This window comes from Babylonia areolata, chromosome 21, assembly GCF_041734735.1.
Source record: "Babylonia areolata isolate BAREFJ2019XMU chromosome 21, ASM4173473v1, whole genome shotgun sequence".
Lineage (NCBI taxonomy): Eukaryota > Metazoa > Mollusca > Gastropoda > Neogastropoda > Buccinidae > Babylonia > Babylonia areolata.
This window is the reverse complement of record NC_134896.1, coordinates 55,298,458-55,323,128: the sequence shown is the minus strand read 5'-3', so window position 1 is coordinate 55,323,128 and position 24,671 is coordinate 55,298,458. Positions and strand designations below refer to the sequence as shown.

The 24,671-nt window shown below is 45.0% G+C and overlaps 1 protein-coding gene across 1 annotated transcript in view; it reads right to left on the bottom strand.

The window, feature by feature from the left end:
* Nucleotides 1-24,671, bottom strand: part of LOC143295849 (leucine-rich PPR motif-containing protein, mitochondrial-like) — a 76,779-nt gene that overhangs the window by 21,748 nt on the left and 30,360 nt on the right. Inside the window, exons 15-24 of the mRNA XM_076607499.1 lie at nt 21,126-21,213; nt 18,838-18,932; nt 15,241-15,387; nt 13,716-13,790; nt 12,878-12,925; nt 11,732-11,854; nt 10,177-10,319; nt 9,110-9,195; nt 4,175-4,388; nt 2,324-2,448 (exon numbers count right to left, since the gene is read on the bottom strand). Coding sequence (XP_076463614.1) covers nt 2,324-2,448; nt 4,175-4,388; nt 9,110-9,195; nt 10,177-10,319; nt 11,732-11,854; nt 12,878-12,925; nt 13,716-13,790; nt 15,241-15,387; nt 18,838-18,932; nt 21,126-21,213 — 1,144 coding nt within the window. The remainder of the gene's footprint in view (nt 1-2,323; nt 2,449-4,174; nt 4,389-9,109; nt 9,196-10,176; nt 10,320-11,731; nt 11,855-12,877; nt 12,926-13,715; nt 13,791-15,240; nt 15,388-18,837; nt 18,933-21,125; nt 21,214-24,671) is intronic.

The following is a 24,671-nucleotide window of genomic DNA, read 5'->3' as shown; positions in this document are numbered from 1 at the left end:
ACACCACACCACACCACAGCCATCAACACCATGCTATTCATCCATCACTGTTGACTATAGCACAGCTGACTGCACACACCACACCACACCACACCACACCACAGCCATCAACACCATGCTGTTCATTCATCACTGTTGACTATAGCACAGCTGACTGCACACACCGCACACCACACCACAGCCATCAACACCATGCTGTTCATTCATCACTGTTGACTATAGCACAGCTGACTGCACACACCACACCACACCACAGCCATCAACACCATGCTGTTCATTCATCACTGTTGACTATAGCACAGCTGACTGCACACACCACACACCACACCACAGCCATCAACACCATGCTGTTTATCCATCACTGTTGACTATAGCACAGCTGACTGCACACACCACACCACACCACACCACAGCCATCAACACCATGCTGTTTATCCATCACTGTTGACTATAGCACAGCTGACTGCACACACCACACCACACCACAGCCATCAACACCATGCTGTTTATCCATCACTGTTGACTATAGCACAGCTGACTGCACACACCACACACCACACCACACCACACCACAGCCATCAACACCATGCTATTTATCCATCACTGTTGACTATAGCACAGCTGACTGCACACACCACACACCACACCACACCACACCACAGCCATCAACACCATGCTGTTTATCCATCACTGTTGACTATAGCACAGCTGACTGCGCACACCACACACCACACCACAGCCATCAACACCATGCTATTCATCCATCACTGTTGACTATAGCACAGCTGACTGCACACACCACACCACACACCACACCACACCACAGCCATCAACACCATGCTGTTTATCCATCACTGTTGACTATAGCACAGCTGACTGCACACACCACACCACACCACAGCCATCAACACCATGCTGTTTATCCATCACTGTTGACTATAGCACAGCTGACTGCGCAACCACACACCACACCACAGCCATCAACACCATGCTATTCATCCATCACTGTTGACTATAGCACAGCTGACTGCACACACCACACCACACACCACACCACACCACAGCCATCAACACCATGCTGTTTATCCATCACTGTTGACTATAGCACAGCTGACTGCACACACCACACACCACACCACAGCCATCAACACCATGCTGTTTATCCATCACTGTTGACTATAGCACAGCTGACTGCACACACCACACACCACACCACAGCCATCAACACCATGCTGTTTATCCATCACTGTTGACTATAGCACAGCTGACTGCACACACCACACACCACACCACAGCCATTGACAGCATGCTGTTCATTCATCACTGTTGACTATAGCACAGCTGACTGCACACACCACACCACACCACAGCCATCAACACCATGCTATTCATCCATCACTGTTGACTATAGCACAGCTGACTGCACACACCTCACACCACACCACAGCCATCAACACCATGCTATTCATCCATCACTGTTGACTATAGCACAGCTGACTGCACACACCTCACACCACACCACAGCCATCAACACCATGCTATTCATTCATCACTGTTGACTATAGCACAGCTGACTGCACACACCACACACCACACCACAGCCATCAACACCATGCTATTTATCCATCACTGTTGACTATAGCACAGCTGACTGCACACACCACACCACAGCCATCAACACCATGCTGTTTATCCATCACTGTTGACTATAGCACAGCTGACTGCACACACCACACACCACACCACAGCCATCAACACCGTGCTGTTTATTATTCATCACTGTTGGTCATATCATATATTATAATGATGAAATTATTATTGTTATCATTATTATATTATCATCATTATCATTAAATGATATAATAATAAAAAATAAAATAATAATAATAATAATACCCAATGTGGAGTGTTAGCTTAAAGGTAACAAGTCCACCCTGGGAAGCCAGAGAATCTGAGCGCACTGGTTCGAATCCCATAGTCGCCAGTATTTTCTCCCCCTCCACTAGACCTTGAGTGGTGGTCTGGACGCTAGTCATGCGGGTGAGAAGATAAACCGAGGTTCCATGTGCAGCATAAACTTAGCGCACGTAAAAGAACCCACAGCAACAAAAGGGTTGTCCCTGGCAAAATTCTGAAGAAAAAATCGACATGGATAGGGAAAATATAAAACAGCAGGCAGAAAAGAAAAAAAAAGGGTGGTGCTCTCGGTGTAGCGACACGCTCTCCCTGGGGAAAGCAGCCCGAGAGAGAGAGAGAGAGAGAGAGAAATGTGGTGTGACAAAAGAGTAATACAACAACAATGATATCACACAGGCAGGCCCACCTTTCTGCAGACTGTCAGGGTCCTCCTTGTTGATGAAGAACTGCAGCACCTTGTCCACCTGAGGGGTGCTCTTATGTGTCTTCACCACCTCCTCAAACTCCTGGAGGATGCGCTCTGCGTCCCCACTGACCACAAAAAACAGAAAACACAACACAGTGCCAAACTCCATACAATGAAACCAATGGGTTTGAGTCTTGTGGCTTAGAGGTAATGTGCCTAACTAGGAAACGAAAGTCCATGGGTTTGAGTCTTGTGCCTCTGCAGATCACGGTTTGGACTATTTAGTCATCCAAAGGCATGCCGCCCATCCCTGGCGGGAACTTCCCACTAATCTTCGCAAGCGAAGCACCAGCCATCATCATCATCACCTAACTAGGAAGCGAACGTCCATGGGTTTGAGTCTACACACCGGGATTTTTACTTGCCCTTTCACAAAACCTTGAGAGGAGGAGGTCTGGTCCCTAGTCATTCAGGTGAGAGGACAAAGGTTCTGTCAACAGCAAGAACGTAGAACACATACCAAAAAAAACCCAAAAAAAAACAACAGCAACAAACTGGTTGTCCTGGCAAAGTTCTGTAAAAAAAAAAAAAAAAAAAAAAAAAAATCCACTTGGATAAAACAACAACAAAAAACCCACCACCAAATATCCAAGCAGACAAGACAAAGAATCACAATGTCTATGGGCAGGGGCAGCACCGTGGCAGTACAACTCTCACCCACGGCCACAACAGCCCCAAGTTCACAACTGAGACAACTGCTGCCACAAAACACTAACACTAACAACGACACAAAGCAACAAAAGTAATCAATGCTGCCACTCCTCCCTCACACGAGGCACCGTGTGTGGAATCAGTTAAGGCCAGACACGGTAGTACAAAAACGTATGAAATAAACTTGAAGTTTATGGCTTTCTGTGACATGGTATGCAAAGATATTGGACTAAACATGTCTGAAAAGGTCATTTTGTGCAATTTGTCACGACGGTTTCCATGGAAACAAATCCAAAATGGCCGACAAACAAAAAAATTAAAAGCTTAGAACTTCGGTACCTTTATAGATATGTTATTTCTGTTTGTTTTATTTGATTTATTTGTATTTGTTCTTTATTATAGTGCAGTGGTATTTTGGAATTTGAATAAATACATTTACTGTTATTTTTTTGTTGAAATGTGTATAAATTCCTTCACATAATTGTTTTCAAATGAGTGTATATTCATTCTTTTACTAGTACTATACAAACCACCCCACTATAATAAAGATGAATACATAAAGAAAGAAAGTACCAAGTTTGAACATGCTATCTTTTAAAGTTTTTGAGCATTAACATTTTGAAAAATGGTATTACGAGGACAAAACACAAAACTGAGAAAACAGGAAAAGAAAAAAAGATGTGCTTGTACTCAAAAGAAATCACACATGTTGATGCTGTTTGAAGCTTTATTTAAGTGAATATAGTACCCAGGTGAAACGGACTATAAAGATTAGATGTTGAAGAAGCAAATTATGCGAAAAAACACACAAAAAATCATGATTTTGGTCAAAATTTCACAACCATGTCTGGCCTTAAGTACTGGACAGTGTTCACCAGTCATCAGGGATCCCAGGCCCCACTTTCAGCATGGTCTCCAGTCTCTGGGAAAGGAACTTTACTCACAATTTCCTCACTCCACACAGGTGTGAATTCTTACCTGATGATTAAAACATTTAAGCGATGGAAGGACCGGAAACAGGCCATGCCTTCCTATGCCGAACCCTACACACAGTTGCTACGAATTCACTGCCCTGATGACCCACAGAATGCTACAGGACACCTACTGCCTTCAACCTTCATCTAAAGTCTCTCCCCTCACCTGTCCACCACCTTCTCCATGTAGGCATTGAGCAGGAAGGTGCTGTCCGGGGGCAGGTAGCCACATTCCGTCAGCGTGCTCATCAGACGCTTGGCCGCCTCCAGGTCTGCTGCGCTGCGCAGGATGTCGGTGAAGTTGTCCTCCCGCTTCACTTCCTGCTGCTGCACCACTGCTGCGTGTCGTGCTGCGTACCTCTTCAGGCCCTCCACCGCCCCTACACACACACACACATCACACTGTTGTGTGTTGTTTTGCCCTCCACCACCCCTACACACACACACACACACATCACACTGCTGCGTGTTGTTTTGCCCTCCACCACCCCTACACACACACACACACACACATCACACTGCTGCGTGTTGTTTTGCCCTCCACCCACCCTCCCCACACGCGCACACACATCACACTGTTGCGTGTTGTTTTGCCCTCCACCACCCCTACACACACACACACTGCTGCGTGTTGTTTTGCCCTCCACCACCCCTACACACACACACATCACACTGCTGCGTGTTGTTTTGCCCTCCACCACCCCTACACACACACACATCACACTGCTGCGTGTTGTTTTGCCCTCCACCACCCCTACACACACACACACTGCTGCGTGTTGTTTTGCCCTCCACCACCCCTACACACACACACACTGCTGCGTGTTGTTTTGCCCTCCACCACCCCTACACACACACACACACACACACACTGCTGCGTGTTGTTTTGCCCTCCACCACCCCTACACACACACACACACACACATCACACTGTTGCGTGTTGTTTTGCCCTCCACCACCCCTACACACACACACACATCACACTGTTGCGTGTTGTTTTGCCCTCCACCACCCCTACACACACACACACACACATCACACTGCTGCGTGTTGTTTTGCCCTCCACCACCCCTACACACACACACACACACATCACACTGCTGCGTGTTGTTTTGCCCTCCACCACCCCTACACACACACACACACACACACAATCACACTGCTGCATGTTGTTTTGCCCTCCACCACCCCTACACACACACACACACACATCACACTGCTGTGTGTTGTTTTGCCCTCCACCACCCCTGCACACACACACACACACATCACACTTCCCACACTCAGACATGAACTGCAAAGGGAACAATATGTACCATACTTTTTGGCCTATAAAGCGCTACTTTTTCTTATACAGTATAGACCGGATGTATAAAACACCGGATGTATGAAAGTCTGCATGTATGAAAGGGGCAGGCAGGGTCCCGGCAGAAGCTACTCTTTGTTATTACTTAGCATTTTCCGGTTGTATGAAAATCGGATGTATAAAAGTCCGGTTGTATGAAAGCAAATCTCTGGTCCCGAGCAGCACAAATGCGCTGTTGCAAGACCGGTTGTAAGAAAACCAAACCGAAAGTAGACCAAATTCACCAAAGTGTGGTAAATTCCCCGTAAAATTATTTCCCCTTCCATAGCGACTCGATCTTGCAAAATGGCGGACCCGCACCGCAAAGCGAAAGGTACAGGCAAACGCAGAGTGTTGACATTGTCTGAGCGCCTTAAAATCATAAAGGCAGTAGAGGACAGTCCATTCAAATCCCGAACACAGATGGCCATTAATTTAGGTGTCCCCCTGCCAACGCTGTCAAATATCATGAAAGACAAGAACAAATATCTTGCTCAGGCAAGAAGCGGCGATATTGTGACGACGAGCAAGCGGGCACGGAGCTCTCAGCTGGCGTCTGTGGACAAAGCGTTGCTGGACTGGTTTACGTCATGCAGGTGGGCTATTCTTATTTTTTCTTTATGAATTTTTATTTGTTGATTGATTTGAAACTGTATGTTCATACTGTCCGCGCTCTAAAAGTGGGTATCAGTGTCTCACAGTGTGTGTATGTGTGTGCACGTGCGTACGTGTGCACGTACGCACACTGACGTGTGCGCGCATGCGTGCGTGATAGTGTGTGTGTGTGTCTGTGTGTGTGTATGTCTGTCTGCCTGTCTATCTTCCTGTCTCGGTGCCCGTGCCCCTGTATTTTTAACCTACACATATATGCCTTGAGCCATCCGCATATGCAATATGACTTCAATGTGCCCAGCAGTTTGCTTGGAAATTGGTAGCAGTACATTGGTAGTAAAAAGTTTGCGACCGCATAACGGGGGCAATACAAGTGTGTGTGTGTGTGTGTGTGTGTGTGTGCGCGTGCGTGTCAGCGTGTGTGCGTGAGCGCATCAGTGTGTGTGTGTGTGTGTGTGTGTGTGTGTGTGAGGGGAAGGGGGAGGAAGTGGTGGGGGTGCAGTAGTTGGGTGTGTGTATGGGGTGCGTAGCTATGTGCCCTCGTCTCTGCTCCCAGCACTCAAAAAACGTCTCTATCTGCCCTACTCAGTTATATTTTTAAGGTACAGTGTTCTATGTGCGCCCGTCTCTATGTGCCCCCGTCTCTATGTGCCCCCATCTCTATGTGCCCCCGTCTCTATGTGCCCCCTTCTCTAAATGCCCCCATCTGTCTATTTCTGTCAAAGAGTGTTAGAGTATTTTGCATCTATACTGTAGCGCTACGGATGTCATTTTGGTTCATAATAATGTTTATTTATAGCTTGATTGAAATACTATTTATTAGAACGAACAAAACAATTTTTTTGGTAATATTTTGTTGAATAAGAAAAAAAGTAAAATTTTTTAATTTAATCAACATACTGTGATGTTGAGAAAGAAAACAACACCACACACACACACACACACACACACACACACACACACACACACACAAAGAGAGAGAGAGAGAGAGAGAGAGAGAGAGAGAGAGAGAGAACTCAGAAAATTTTATTTGCTACGTCAACGGCCCTTACAAAGATTCCACGACCAAAAACATCGTCAAAAGCGCAAAAGGGTTGTGGAGGGAACACACACAATACAGTCGTGCCACACACACACACACACACACACACACGCGCGCGCGCGCGCACGCGCACACACACACGCACGGAGGGAGGGTGGGGGGGAGTGCACGGCACATGCAAAGCAGAACAGTTCCCACAAACAGTTGCTCTTTCTACCGGTTGTCCTGACTGTGTGTATGTAAGTACATGTACTTTTCCACTTGTTATTCACAAACCTTTTCTTCTTACTAGGATATGTATGAAAACATTTAAACATAAAAAAAAGTAAATACAAAAATAACATGAAAAAAACTACTTTTATCAAGTAAAAGACGCGTGGCCGGATGTATGAAAGTCGATCCTCAATATTTTCATACATCCGGTTATCCGCTTGTAGTAAAGACCGGATGTATGGAAGACAAAAAGTGGGTCCCGACGACTTTCTTACATCCGGTCTCGACTGTATACTAAAATCTGACCCCTGCGTCTCATCAGCTGTATGGACACAGGGAAGCCACAGACAGGGACACAGGGACCCCCCGACACAGGGAAGCCACAGACAGGGACACAGGGACCCCCCGACACAGGGGCCCCACAGACAGGGACACAGGGAAGCCACAGACAGGGACACAGGGACCCCCCGACACAGGGAAGCCACAGACAGGGATAAAGACACCAACAACAGGGACACAGACCGTACAGACAGGAACACAGACAAGGACACAGTCAGGGACCCCACAAACAGGGACCCCACAAACAGGGGCAGAAACCCCCCAGACAGGGACACAGACCCCCCAGACAGGGACACAGACCCCCCAGACAGGGACACAGACCCCACAGACAGGGACACAGACCCCAACAGACAGGGACACAGACCCCAACAGACAGGGACACAGACCCCAACAGACAGGGAAACAGAGACCCCCACAGACATGGACACAGACCCCAACAGACATGGGACAGGGAAACAGAGACCCCAACAGACAGGGACACAGACTCCAACAGACAAGGACACAGACTCCAACAGACAGGGAAACAGACTCCAACAGACAGGGAAACAGACCCCAACAGACAAGGACACAGACCCCAACAGACAGGGACACAGACTCCAACAGACAGGGACACAGACTCCAACAGACAGGGACACAGACCCCAACAGACAGGGACACAGGCCCCAACAGACAGGGACACAGACTCCAACAGACAGGGACACAGACCCCAACAGACAGGGACACAGACCCCAACAGACAGGGACACAGACTCCAACAGACAAGGACACAGGCCCCAACAGACAAGGACACAGACTCCAACAGACAGGGACACAGACCCCAACAGACAGGGACACAGGCCCCAACAGACAGGGAAACAGACCCCAACAGACAGGGACACAGACCCCAACAGACAAGGACACAGACCCCAACAGACAGGGAAACAGACCCCAACAGACAGGGACACAGACTCCAACAGACAAGGACACAGACCCCAACAGACAGGGAAACAGAGACCCCAACAGACAGGGACACAGACCCCAACAGACAGGGACACAGACTCCAACAGACAGGGACACAGACTCCAACAAACAGGGACACAGACCCCCAAAGACATGGACACAAACTCCAACAGACAGGGACACAGACTCCAACAGACAGGGACACAGACTCCAGCAGACAGGGACACAGACTCCAACAAACAGGGACACAGACCCCCAAAGACATGGACACAGACTCCAGCAGACATGGACACAGACTCCAACAGACAGGGACACAGACTCCAACAGACAGGGACACAGACTCCAACAGACAGGGACACAGACTCCAACAGACAGGGACACAGACTCCAACAGACAGGGACACAGACCCCAACAGACAGGGACACAGACTCCAACAGACAGGGACACAGACTCCAACAGACAGGGAAACAGACCCCAACAGACAGGGAAACAGAGACCCCAACAGACAAGGACACAGACCCCAACAGACAGGGAAACAGAGACCCCAACAGACAGGGACACAGACTCCAGCAGACAGGGACACAGACTCTAACAGACAGGGCTGACCCTCACCATCGGTGTCGCCAGCAGCGGCCTGCAGGGCAGCCACCTTCAGCACCACTGTCTGGTAGTTCTGGTGCTCAGGGAACCGTTCCTCCCTGCACCACAACCGTTAGTGTCACTTTCAAAGCCTGTGGAGTCATCCACATTTGCTACACCACATATCAGTAAAGTAAAAAAAAAAAAAAAAAAAAAAAAAAAATCAACTACCGAGAAAAACAAACAAAGCGAAAACAAAACCTACAACCTAACACACACACACACATCCACACACACACACAAATAATAAAAACAAACGTACCGGTCATGGTCTGACAGCCTACTGCAGATTTGTTTTAACACTGATATGAAATGAAATTATTTAGCAAAACAGGCAATAAGTACACACCTTAAAATGAAATGAAAACCATACATATGGGAAATGCTTGAAATAAAATAAGAATAAAAACGGGCCATGTTCAGCGAGCATGTGACAACAGGACAACTCTAACTGAAGGCCACAATGTGCGGGATACAATCATGGTCACCGTGACAACAGGACAACTCTAACTGAAGTCCACAATGCACGGGATACAATCATGGTCACCATGACAACAGGACAACTCTAACTGAAGGCCACAATGCACGGGATACAATCATGGTCACCATGACAACAGGACAACTCTAACTGAAGGCCACAATGCACGGGATACAATCATGGTCACCATGACAACAGGACAACTCTAACTGAAGGCCACAATGCACGGGATACAATCATGGTCACCATGATCTCCCAGGTCAACATATGTGCAGACCTGCCAGTGCCTGAACCCCCTTCATGTGTATACGCAAGCATAAGATCAAATACGCACGTTAAAGATCCTGTAATCCATGTCAGTGTTCGGTGGGTTATGGAAACAAGAACATACCCAGCATGCACACCCCCGAAAACGGAGTATGGCTGCCTACATGGCAGGGTAAAAACGGTCATACACGTAAAAAGCCCACTCGCGTATATACGAGTGAACGTGGGAGTTGAAGCCCACGAACGCAGAAGAAGAAGAAGAAGAAGAAGGAAGGTGCAGGGATGAGGGGCTCACAGCTGCTGAAGGTAGGTGGAGGCCTTGGGCAGGTCCCTGACAAAGGTGGCGTACAGGAAGGCCAGCTGCACCAGCACCAGCGGGGGGTACACGAACCCCTCTGCCTCCAGCCGTCCTGCCACTCCCTTTGCCTCCTCCACATCCTGGGGGGGGAAGGGGTGGGGGGGGGGCACACAGGGGGGTAGGGGCAACAAAGCACACACATACACACACGCATACATACATTCACACACACATACACGCATTCACACACACATACACACATACATTCATATACCATTCACACATCCACACACACATTCACTCTCACACACACATGCACGCACACAGATAGATATATAGTTATATATATATAGATACAATAAAACTGTTTCAGGCACACATACAACATAAACAGCCTGAACATTTTGCTTGATTAATCAATGTTTCAGAAACAGGTATTCATTCAGTAGCTTATCAATGGTAGCTGTGGTTTGTCACAGAAAGAAATGGAGGAGCAGTTGCAAGAAAGCACCTCTGGTCATGACCTGCGCTCATTACTTTGCAGGGAATTCAGCGCTATGTCACCACGCCCCCAAGAAGAGAACCGTGCACCTTGTAAATACCACGTGAGGGTATGTAAGGACGAACGAGACCAGAAAGACACTGTGGACTGGAAGCCTCAATGGACTTGAAACAAAGAGAGACGACTTTGTAAATAATTCTTTGCTTGGACTGGGAGCCAGTGTGACTCCAGCATGAAGGAGAGGAGAGACGGGATCAAATCTGCAGGAACGAAAGACAAGACGAACAGCACAGTTCTGGACTTTCTGAAGCCTAGCAATGAGGTAGCTGGGTGAACCAACAAGTAGGGTAATGCAATCCACAATCCACACCAAAAACCCGAACATTGTAAGAGAACCCTGTACATACCACCACACAATCCACACCAAAAACCTGAACATTGTAAGAGAACCCTGTAAATACCACCACACAATCCACATAAAAATCCTGAACCTTGTAAGAGAACCCTGTACATACCACCATATTATCCCCACCTGAAACCTGAACATTGTAGAGAACCCTGTAAATACCACCACACAATCCACATAAAAAACCTGAACATTGTAGAGAACCTTGTAAATATCACCACTTAATCCACACCCAAAATCTGAACATTGTAGAGAACCCTGTACATACCACCACACAATCCACACCAAAGACCTGAACATTGTAAAGAACCCTGTAAATACCACCACACAATCCACACCAAAAACCTGAACATTGTAAGAGAACCCTGTAAATACCACCACACAATCCACATCAAAATCCTGAACGCTGTAAGAGAACCCTGTACATACCACCACATAATCCCCACCTGAAACCTGAACATTGTAGAGAACCCTGTAAATACCACCACACAATCCACATCAAAATCCTGAACGCTGTAAGAGAAAGAACCCTGTAAATAATACCACCACACAATCCACACCAGAAACCTGAACATTGTAACAGAACCCTATAAACACCGGCCCCACAATCCACACCGGGAAACCTAAGCAGACTAAGACCTCACCCCGACGGCACAGGCTTTGATCAGCAGACGTTTCAGCACAGCCTTGTTGTTGGGGCGGTCCTTGGCCATCTGCTTCAGCTCTGCCAGGCTCACATCTGCAGGGATGGTCTCCCCTGTCGGTCTCTGTCAGGAGAAAGGCGGCACAATGGTTAGGTAAGACGCTTGTCTGTCGATACAGTGTTAGCCTCTGGCAAAAATCAAGCAGAAGATATCCACTCTGATAGGCACACAAATGGTTAAGACGCTCACCTGTCAATACAGTGTTATCCTCTAATGAAAATCATGTTGAAGGAATGCACACTGATAGACACACAAATGGTTAAGACGCTCACCTGTCAATACAGTGTTATCCTCTAATGAAAATCATGTTGAAGGAATCCACACTGATTGGTACACAAATGGTTAAGACGCTCACCTGTCAATACAGTGTTATCCTCTAATGAAAACCACGTCAAAGGAATCCACACTGATTGGTACACAAACATTCAATATGCACGCACCCAAGGCCTGGCAAGCATGCAGGGTTATGCTGCTGGTCAGGCATCTGCCTAGCACTGTAGCAGATGTGGAAAAAGTGTATGCAGGTTTGTCAGAATGCAGTAAAGCCTTCTTCAGAAACTCAAAACTGAAACCCGAAACTCTCTGTGACCACTTCACACCCCACTCAACACCAGTCCACACAAACATCAGTTTTAGTTTCAGTTTCAAGGAGGTACAAAACTGAAACTGAACCACTGTGAGAAGTGGTGGTGAATGAGGGTCACAAACATCAGCATGGGATGACCCCATCACACAGCGATCTATCTATCTTTCATTTCAGGGAAAGGGAGGCAGGAAGGAATTTGTAAAAAAAAAAAAAAAAGTCTTTCCTCCTCTAAGTTATCTGCGTGCACATACATATCAGCACACACACATACACATCCTGACACATAGGTACAATCACAGGATATGCTTACACCGATCCACACCATACTCACACACAAACACAGACACACAGAAGATATATCATAAGTTAAACAGTAATACCAACTGTTGACAAATCGCCACTACTGACCTCTGCTGCAGCACGCACGCATGCACACAAGGACACACACACGCACACATGAACACACACACACACGCACACACAAACTCAACATGACTGACCTCTGCTACAGCAGGCATCCTGTCTGTGGACACCAGGTCATTCAGTCTCTGAAAACAACCAGCACCACACTCACATCTTAATCAAGGGCAATGAGAACAATCAATGAACTGTTTACCTCATCACTACATGAGGATAATCACCACTGTAGTCACCTGATCACTGTGTGAACGAACCCATTGAAATCACCTGATAACTATGTATTCTGATAATGAACCCACTGTATTCATCTATTAATTAGGTACAGTGAGAACAGAAAGAAAGTTGCACCCCATGAACGCAGGAGACAAAGAGGAAGAAGAGGAAGAAGAAGATGAAGGGAATAAAGCATCTCAGCATTCTATGATTTAACTTTTTCCTCTTTTCTGTATTTATTATTATTATCATTTTTATTACTATCATCATTATATTATCATTATTATTGTTTCTTCGGGGGTTTTTTTTCTCATACTAACCCCCCCCCCCCCCCCCAGCAAACCCTTGTTTCACTGTAATCTAGAAACATTAGTACTTTATAATTGGGAACATTCTCGTATTTATATGTGAAAGAAAATACTTTGCGATGGTTATTGTGAAAATGGAATGTATCGAAAAAAAAATCAAATCCTAACCTTCATGGCCAGGGAAACATTTAAAAACAAGAAAAACAAGAAGCAGGAAAAGAGGAAGGAGAAGAAAGGAGGAAGAGGAGGAAGAGGAGGAGGAGGAAGAGGAGGAGGAGGCGACGAAGCCAAGAGGAGACACAGCACAACAAGGACATTACAACAAGGACATTGCACAGCACAACAAGGACATTGCACAGCAACAACAAGGACATGCAAATGACAGTGAAGCCTCTACCTGCAGAACCTCTGGAGGAGCCCCAGCAAAGAACTCTGCCATCTCCACCTGGTTCCTCCTCAAGATCTTCAGGCCCTGGACACAGAGAGCAGTGAACATGGACACAGAGGGCAGTGAACATGGACACAGAGGGCAGTGAACAAACGTGTTCCTGTAAGTCTTCATCATGTGGAAGATACACGGTGCAGGAAAAAAACACTGGGCTCTGCTAAAAACCACTCTGATCTAAAACTACTCCACTAAACCATACCAAACCAACTCCTCGACAGGCTTCAGAGAAATGGTGCTGACAATGGAATGGATTTATCAAACACAGAGAAGAATTATTATCATTAATCCTTCTACGTATAGTGCTTATATTCTATGTACTGCGTTATCAAAGTGCCAGAACTGCACCTTTCTGTACACAACAGTATTTTTCTGCCCTATCAGAGCATAGAACTACACCCCTCTATACACAACAGTACTTCTCTGCCCTATCAGAGTGATAGAACTACACCCCTCTATACACAACAGTATTTCTCTGCCCTATCAGAGTGATAGAACTACACCTCTCTACTCACAACAGTATTTCTCTGCCCTATCAGAGTGATAGAACTACACCTCTCTATACACAACAGTATTTCTCTGCCCTATCAGAGTGATAGAACTACACCTCTTATACACAACAGTATTTCTCTGCCCTATCAGAGTGATAGAACTCTCTATACACAACAGTATTTCTCTGCCCTATCAGAGTGATAGAACTCTCTATACACAACAGTATTTCTCTGCCCTATCAGAATGACAGAACTACACCTCTTATACACAACAGTATTTCTCTGCCCTATCAGTGTGATAGAACTACACCTCTCTATACACAACAGTATTTCTCTGCCCTATCAGAGTGATAGAACTACACCTCTTATACACAACAGTATTTCTCTGCCCTATCAGAGTGACAGAACTACACCTCTCTATACACAACAGTATTTCTCTGCCCTATCAGAGTGATAGAACTACACCTCTCTATACACAACAGTATTTCTCTGCCCTATCAGAGTGATAGAACTCTCTATACACAACAGTACTTCTCTGCCCTATCAGAGTGACAGAACTACACCTCTCTATACACAACAGTACTTCTCTGCCCTATCAGAATGACAGAACTACACCTCTCTATACACAACAGTATTTCTCTGCCCTATCAGAGTGATAGAACTACACCTCTCTATACACAACAGTATTTCTCTGCCCTATCAGACTGACAGAACTACACCTCTCTATACACAACAGTACTTCTCTGCCCTATCAGAGTGACAGAACTACACCTCTCTATACACAACAGTATTTCTCTGCCCTATCAGAGTGATAGAACTCTCTATACACAACAGTACTTCTCTGCCCTATCAGAGTGATAGAACTCTCTATACACAACAGTATTTCTCTGCCCTATCAGAGTGATAGAACTACACCTCCCAGGACCCCTCCCTCTGCACACACACACACACACACACACACACACACACACAGAGGCGGTACTCACATTGTCGGTCATGAAGCTGAAGACGTCCTGAGTGCCGGCCCAGTCCGCCTTTCGCTGCTGGATCAGCACCTGTCGCAGCACAATGGCCGTCACCTCCAACGCCGGAACACGCCACAACTCACTCTCGCTCTTCAACTTGCTCAGGATCTGGGGGACACACAGACACACACACACACACAAAATAAACAACCCACAAAGTGAAACGAGTCCTTCGAGACTCACGAGTCTCTGCATCTCATCTCTCATGTGACTGGAGCTGGTTTTCCCCCCCATTTCCTACATGGTTGGCATGTTACTGAAATCCTGTCCTGGTTTTTGTGTTTGGCGTTCAGGACTTCCGTCTTCCGGTCAGTGGATTCCTTTCAGATTTCACCACTGTCGTTCATTCAGGTGTCTTCCCATGACTCCGGACGCCCCTCACACACAGTAGTGATGTTATCTTCTCTGTGTTGTTTTTTTTGTAACAAATTTTGTTTCCTTTTTTTTTCTTTCTTTTTTTTTTATATGACCAGGTTGTTAGCCCTGTCCCCAAGCCCCACACTGGAGGACCAGTGGATGGCACTGTAATAATAATAATAATAATAATGGTACTTATATAGCGCTGGATCTTGTGCAGAGACAAATCAAAGCGCTTTCGCACCAGTCATTCACACGCATGCATAACTCTAAAACTGTAGAAACTAAAGACAAGGAAGAGGCAGGCAAGGGAGGCTATTTTGGGAAGAGGTGGGTTTTTAAGGCCAGACTTGAAAGAGCTGAGTGTGGAGACTTGACGAAGCGAAAAAGGAAGTTCATTCCAATCGCAAGGTCCAGAAACAGAGAAAGAACGGCGGCCAACAGTCGAGTGTCTGAATCTGGGTATGCGTAAACAGAGTACCCAACCTCTAGCATCCAACCTGTCCTCCTGTTGACCTAACTCTAGGGGTCTCTGAGGCACACAACTCACATGTGTTACCCACTTAACCCAACAAACAAATCTGGTCTTTTTTTTCTTTTTCTTTTTTTTTTTTTTTCACTATAAAAATGACCTTGGCCTATGAGCTCTCAATTCACAAAGCATTTATGCTCTGACGGAAACCCATTGCAGTGCTATGTCTGGTGAAAAATGGGTGAAAAAAACCAAAGTTCTATCATGCTTCCCTAGCCTCTATCCTCTGCCTCTTCCTTGTGTTCAGTTTCTCCAGTTTTAGAGTTATGCGTGCATGAGATTGACTGGTGCGAAAGCACTTTGATTTGTCTCTGCACAAGATTCAGCACTATATAAATACCATTATTATTATTATTATTATTATTATTATTATTTCATCCAGCACGCCATGTTGTTTGTCACCTTGAACTCCGAACCCTAGCCTTGACTCTTTACACTGGTTTTGTTCTCACCATGACCAATCAGTATACCAAATTCTATGAAGATTGTATACAAGACCTTCTCACTCTTGCATGTAGAAACTTTTCCTATCGATGGATGCAATGTTGTGACCTTGACCTTTAACCTCAGGTCTTGGATTTGGATTTTCCTGAAGGATCATGCTGTACTCATGAACAGTCTCAATACCAAGTTTGAAAAATGTTGCAGTTAAGATACAGTCTCAATCAGCTTTTGCTATTTTGCAAATAATGACCTTGAACTAGGATCTCTTATCCTGCTTACCACATTATCATAAAAAGGATGACTTCAAAGATCTTATCCATACCCACCATCCTACCATGTGTAAAAGCTCAGAAAACACCATTAAAGTTTACCACCGGCACACACACACACACATTTAATGGACACACAGACAACTGAAACCCGGTCAATACATACTTTGTTCACGAACATGAGACAAAAATCTTGCCATGTACACAGTATTATGTCATGTATGTCATCAAATATCATGTAGAATGGCCACCGTTTATTGCATTTTTTCCTGAAGGTCTAGTGGCATTGATTTTGTCTGTTTTTTTTCCTTTTCACATTGTGTTCCGCCCTCCATTGTATGTATGTACCTGCAGCTCATGAACCACAGGCAACACCATCGTTATAATTATCACCATCATCGTTTTAACTTTGTTTTCATCATGTCAGTCATGAGTTATAGATGATGTGACCCATGATGATGATGATGTGACCCATGATGATGATGATGATGATGTGACCCATGATGATGATGATGATGATGATATGACCCATGATGATGATGTGACCCATGATGATGATGATGTGACCCATGATGATGATGATGTGACCCATGATGATGATGATGATGATGATGTGACCCATGATGATGATGATGTGACCCATGATGATGATGATGTGACCCATGATGATGATGATGATGATGATGTGACCCATGATGATGATGATGTGACCCATGATGATGATGATGTGACCCATGATGATGATGATGATGATGATGTGACCCATGATGATGATGATGTGACCCATGATGATGATGATGATGATGATGATGATGATGTGACCCATGATGATGATGTGACCCATGATGATGATGTGACCCATGATGATGATGATGATGTGACCCATGATGATGATGATGTGACCCATGATGATGATGTGACCCATGATGATGATGATGTGACCCATGATGATGATGATGTGACCCATGATGATGATGTGACCCATGATGATGATGTGACCCATGATGATGATGATGATGTGACCCATGATGATGATGATGTGACCCATGATGATGATGTGACCCATGATGATGATGATGTGACCCATGATGATGATGATGTGATGATGATGTGACCCATGATGATGATGATGTGACCCATGATGATGATGATGATGATGTGACCCATGATGATGATGATGTGACCCATGATGATGATGATGATGATGTGACCCATGATGATGATGATGATGATGATGATGATGATGTGACCCATGATGATGATGATGATGATGATGATGATGATGTGACCCATGATGATGATGATGTGACCCATGATGATGATGATGATGATGATGTGACCCATGATGATGATGATGATGATGATAATGTGACCCATGATGATGATGATGATGATGATGATAATGTGACCCATGATGATGATGTGACCCATGATGATGATGATGTGACCCATGATGATGATGATGATGATGATAATGTGACCCATGATGATGATGATGATGTGACCCATGATGATGATGATGATGTGACCCATGATGATGATGATGTGACCCATGATGATGATGATGATGATGATGATGATGTGACCCATGATGATGATGATGTGACCCATGATGATGATGATGATGATGATGATGTGACCCATGATGATGATGATGATGATGTGACCCATGATGATGATGTGAACCATGATGATGATGATGCAACACATGATGAGGTGCACTTTGTTGTTAGTTTTTGTTTTCCCATATTTATGTTGATTTTTAGTGCTCTGAGCCACTGTGCTAAGGAGGTAGGTAGATTGCTTTATAAATACTCATGATTCTTATGATTTTATCATCATCATCATCATCATCAACATCATTATCATCATTAACATCATTATCATGATCATCTTTCTTTTTTAAATATTTTTAGAATCATTATTACCATTACTATTATGATTATTATTTGATACCTGCAGCACAGTCCTCCAGTCCACATCACGGCCCACCAGATTCAGCACACAGGCCCGCACTGACGTCATCTTCACTGACACCTTGTGACTCGACACTGATGCACACACACACACACACACACACACACACACCATGCACAAGCACACCCATGTACATAGCACAAGCACACACACACACACACACACGCCATATGCACATACACACAAACACACACAAATCATATCAATACATAGTTCATAGCCATCTTCACTCACACACACACATATACACAGACATAGTTCACACACATGTACACACATGCACGCGCACACACACACAATAACTCTTCAGTGGGATGGGGATACACCTCCACTAATACTAACAGCTGTCCAGTCATTATACGGTAGTCTACCTTTCAGCAAGCACAAGTTCCAAAAGTAAGACATGGTACACTTTAATCTTATCTTTTAAATCTGTCTTGACATGCTGGTTACTTAATCATTCAAATGAGAATCTATTCAAACTACAAAGGATACCAGCATTTTTTTTTTTTTTTTTTAAGAGCTGAGCGTCAGGCAGTTGTGTTTTTCATGACACCAATATATTAAAGAATATTAGCTGAGCATTTGTAATAGGAAATTTTCTATCTAAAATTATGTTTAAATAACATACTTACCATGACCCAACTAGTGCAGACTCTGGCAGGGGTCTGACATTCCTGCCTTAGCAAACTACTATCCGCCTATGCGGAGAAAACAAAACTACGGCCGATATATATCAATGACAAATGGCGACAAATGGCCAGCTGATATCCACACGGCAAGTCCTGTTCCCTTGCTCCATCAGAAGTGCCAAACAGGGGTAGTATTCAACAGACCATCTGTGGGTAAAGGCGTAAAGGCGTACCTTCAGATAATTCTACATGAGGAAAGTCCTGTTTGCCTTACCTCATGCAGATTTACCCAAAGGTAAACCTTTACCCGCAGGTACAATGGTCTCTTGAATACCACCCCCAATCAGCCTCCTGTTCATTAAGCTTACAATACTCTTCAGCATCCAAGCTCAGTTTTAGTTAAAGTTCCATGGCGTGAAGACTCTCCAAATTAGAGTGATTAGTGTCACCGGCGCAACAGCCGAGTGGTTAAAGCGTTGGACTTTCAATCTGAGGAGCCCGGGTTCGAATCTCAGTAACAGCTTCTGGTGAGTAAAGGGGTGGAGATTTTTCCGATCTCCCACAGGTTAACATATGTGCAGACCTGCTTGTGCCTGAACCCCCTTCGTGCATATACACAAGCAGAAGATCAAATACACACGTTAAAGATCCTGTAATCTGTGTCAGCGTTCGGTGGGTTATGGAAACATAACCAGCATGCAGCACCCCCCCCCCCCTCCGAAAATGGAGTATAGCTGCCAACATGGCGGGGTAAAAACAGTCATACGCGTAAAAGCCCGCTCATGTACATACGAGTGAATGTGGGAGCTGCAGCCACCGAACGAAGAAGAAGAGGAGTGACTAGTGTTAGCCAGTTAGCTGATGACCTCCTCTGCCGCCGCTGATCTTCTTCTTTGTTCGTGGGCTGCAACTCCCACGTTCACTCGTATGTACACAAGTGGGCTTTTACGTGTATGACCGTTTTTACCCCGCCATGTACGCAGCCAAACTCCGCTTTCGGGGGCGTGCATGCTGGGTATGTTCTTGTTTCTATAACCCACCTTCTTCTTCTTCTTCTTCTGCGTTCACTCGTATGCACACGAGTGGGCTTTTACATGTATGACCGTTTTTACCCCGCCATGTAGGCAGCCATACTCCGTTTTCGGGGGTGTGCATGCTGGGTATGTTTTTGTTTCCATAACCCACCGAACGCCGACATGGATTACAGGATCTTTAACGTGCGTATTTGATCTTCTGCTTGCATATACACACGAAGGGGGTTCAGGCACTAGCAGGTCTGCACATATGTTGACCTGGGAGATCGTAAAAAATCTCCACCCTTTACCCACCAGGCGCCGTTACCGAGATTCGAACCGGGGACCCTCAGATTGAAAGTCCAACGCTTTAACCACTCGGCTATTGCGCCCGTCAGCCGCTGATCCATGTGGAGGTCTACAGTCTGCTATCATTTCTTTCGTCTGTGAGGGTTGAAGCATTGCAAACAGGAGAAAGACATTATTCTAAGGTCAAGGTCAAACTCTGAGCCCAACAATTTCATTGGTCAATCACCAAACGCATTAATCATCGTCTGGCAAAGCCGGGTAGAAATGCTGTTTATGTACACAGTGGGATCAAGAGAAACAATGTGTGACTCACAGAAGTCCAGAGCTTCCTGCACTTTGAGGTTTTCCAACAGAGACAGGAAGTAGGCAATGTGAACGTCCTCTGCTGCCCAGTCATGCTTCTGAAACACACAGTGGCACGGTTATCGTTCTGTTTCTGTCACATGATTCACTGCAGTGTGGTCTGAAGTGTCTGAAACATACAATGGGACGGTCATCATTCTGTTTGTGTTACATGATTCACTGCAGTGTGGTCTGAAGTGTCTGAAACATACAATGGGACGGTCATCATTCTGTTTGTGTTACATGATTCACTGCAGTGTGGTCTGAAGTGTCTGGAACATACAATGGGACGGTCATCATTCTGTTTGTGTTAATGATTCACTGCAGTGTGGTCTGAAGTGTCTGAAACATACAATGGGACGGTCATCATTCTGTTTGTGTCACATGATTCACTGCAGTGTGGTCTGAAGTGTCTGAAACATACAACGGTGCAGTCATCATTCTGTTTGTGTTAATGATTCACTGCAGTGTGGTCTGAAGTGTCTGAAACATACAATGGGACGGTCATCATTCTGTTTGTGTCACATGATTCACTGCAGTGTGGTCTGAAGTGTCTGAAACATACAACGGGGCAGTCATCATTCTGTTTGTGTTAATGATTCACTGCAGTGTGGTCTGAAGTGTCTGAAACATACAATGGGACGGTCATCATTCTGTTTGTGTTACATGATTCACTGCAGTGTGGTCTGAAGTGTCTGAAACATACAACTGGACGGTCATCATTCTGTTTGTGTTACATGATTCACTGCAGTGTGGTCTGAAGTGTCTGAAACATACAATGGGACGGTCATCATTCTGTTTGTGTTAATGATTCACTGCAGTGTGGTCTGAAGTGTCTGAAACATACAACGGTGCAGTCATCATTCTGTTTGTGTTAATGATTCACTGCAGTGTGGTCTGAAGTGTCTGAAACATACAACGGTGCGGTCATCATTCTGTTTGTGTTACATGATTCACTGCAGTGTGGTCTGAAGTGTCTGAAACATACAATGGGACGGTCATCATTCTGTTTGTGTTAATGATTCACTGCAGTGTGGTCGGAAGTGTCTGAAACATACAATGGGGCAGTCATCATTCTGTTTGTGTTAATGATTCACTACAGTGTGGTCTGAAGTGTCTGAAAAATACAATGGGGCAGTCATCATTCTGTTTGTGTTAATGATTCACTGCAGTGTGGTCTGAAGTGTCTGAAACATACAATGGGACGGTCATCATTCTGTTTGTGTTAATGATTCACTGCAGTGTGGTCTGAAGTGTCTGAAACATACAATGGGACGGTCATCATTCTGTTTGTGTTAATGATTCACTGCAGTGTGGTCTGAAGTGTCTGAAACTTACAACGGTGCAGTCATCATTCTGTTTGTGTTAATGATTCACTGCAGTGTGGTCTGAAGTGTCTGAAACATACAATGGGACGGTCATCATTCTGTTTGTGTTACATGATTCACTGCAGTGTGGTCTGAAGTGTCTGAAACATACAATGGGACGGTCATCATTCTGTTTGTGTTAATGATTCACTGCAGTGTGGTCTGAAGTGTCTGAAACATACAATGGGACGGTCATCATTCTGTTTGTGTCACATGATTCACTGCAGTGTGGTCTGAAGTGTCTGAAACATACAATGGGACAGTCATCATTCTGTTTGTGTCACATGATTCACTGCAGTGTGGTCTGAAGTGTCTGAAACATACAACGGTGCAGTCATCATTCTGTTTGTGTCACATGATTCACTGCAGTGTGGTCTGAAGTGTCTGAAACATACAATGGGACGGTCATCATTCTGTTTGTGTTACATGATTCACTGCAGTGTGGTCTGAAGTGTCTGAAACATACAATGGGGCAGTCATCATTCTGTTTGTGTTAATGATTCACTGCAGTGTGGTCTGAAGTGTCTGAAACATACAATGGGACGGTCATCATTCTGTTTGTGTTAATGATTCACTGCAGTGTGGTCTGAAGTGTCTGAAACATACAATGGGACGGTCATCATTCTGTTTGTGTTAATGATTCACTGCAGTGTGGTCTGAAGTGTCTGAAACTTACAACGGTGCAGTCATCATTCTGTTTGTGTTAATGATTCACTGCAGTGTGGTCTGAAGTGTCTGAAACATACAATGGGACGGTCATCATTCTGTTTGTGTTACATGATTCACTGCAGTGTGGTCTGAAGTGTCTGAAACATACAATGGGACGGTCATCATTCTGTTTGTGTTAATGATTCACTGCAGTGTGGTCTGAAGTGTCTGAAACATACAATGGGACGGTCATCATTCTGTTTGTGTCACATGATTCACTGCAGTGTGGTCTGAAGTGTCTGAAACATACAATGGGACAGTCATCATTCTGTTTGTGTCACATGATTCACTGCAGTGTGGTCTGAAGTGTCTGAAACATACAACGGTGCAGTCATCATTCTGTTTGTGTCACATGATTCACTGCAGTGTGGTCTGAAGTGTCTGAAACATACAATGGGACGGTCATCATTCTGTTTGTGTTACATGATTCACTGCAGTGTGGTCTGAAGTGTCTGAAACACACAACGGTGCAGTCATCATTCTGTTTGTGTTACATGATTCACTGCAGTGTGGTCTGAAGTGTCTGAAACATACAACGGTGCAGTCATCATTCTGTTTGTGTCACATGATTCACTGCAGTGTGGTCTGAAGTGTCTGAAACATACAATGGGACGGTCATCATTCTGTTTGTGTCACATGATTCACTGCAGTGTGGTCTGAAGTGTCTGAAACATACAACGGTGCAGTCATCATTCTGTTTGTGTTAATGATTCACTGCAGTGTGGTCTGAAGTGTCTGAAACATACAATGGGACGGTCATCATTCTGTTTGTGTCACATGATTCACTGCAGTGTGGTCTGAAGTGTCTGAAACATACAACGGTGCAGTCATCATTCTGTTTGTGTTAATGATTCACTGCAGTGTGGTCGGAAGTGTCTGAAACATACAATGGGACGGTCATCATTCTGTTTGTGTTAATGATTCACTGCAGTGTGGTCTGAAGTGTCTGAAACATACAATGGGGCAGTCATCATTCTGTTTGTGTCACATGATTCACTGCAGTGTGGTCTGAAGTGTCTGAAACATACAATGGGGCAGTCATCATTCTGTTTGTGTTAATGATTCACTGCAGTGTGGTCTGAAGTGTCTGAAACATACAACGGTGCAGTCATCATTCTGTTTGTGTTACATGATTCACTGCAGTGTGGTCTGAAGTGTCTGAAACATACAACGGTGCAGTCATTATTCTGTTTGTGTCACATGATTCACTGCAGTGTGGTCTGAAGTGTCTGAAACATACAATGGTGCAGTCATCATTCTGTTTGTGTCACATGACTCACTGCAGTGTGGTCTGAAGTGTCTGAAACATACAACGGTGCAGTCATCATTCTGTTTGTGTTAATGATTCACTGCAGTGTGGTCTGAAGTGTCTGAAACATACAATGGGGCAGTCATCATTCTGTTTGTGTCACATGATTCACTGCATTGTGGTCTGAAGTGTC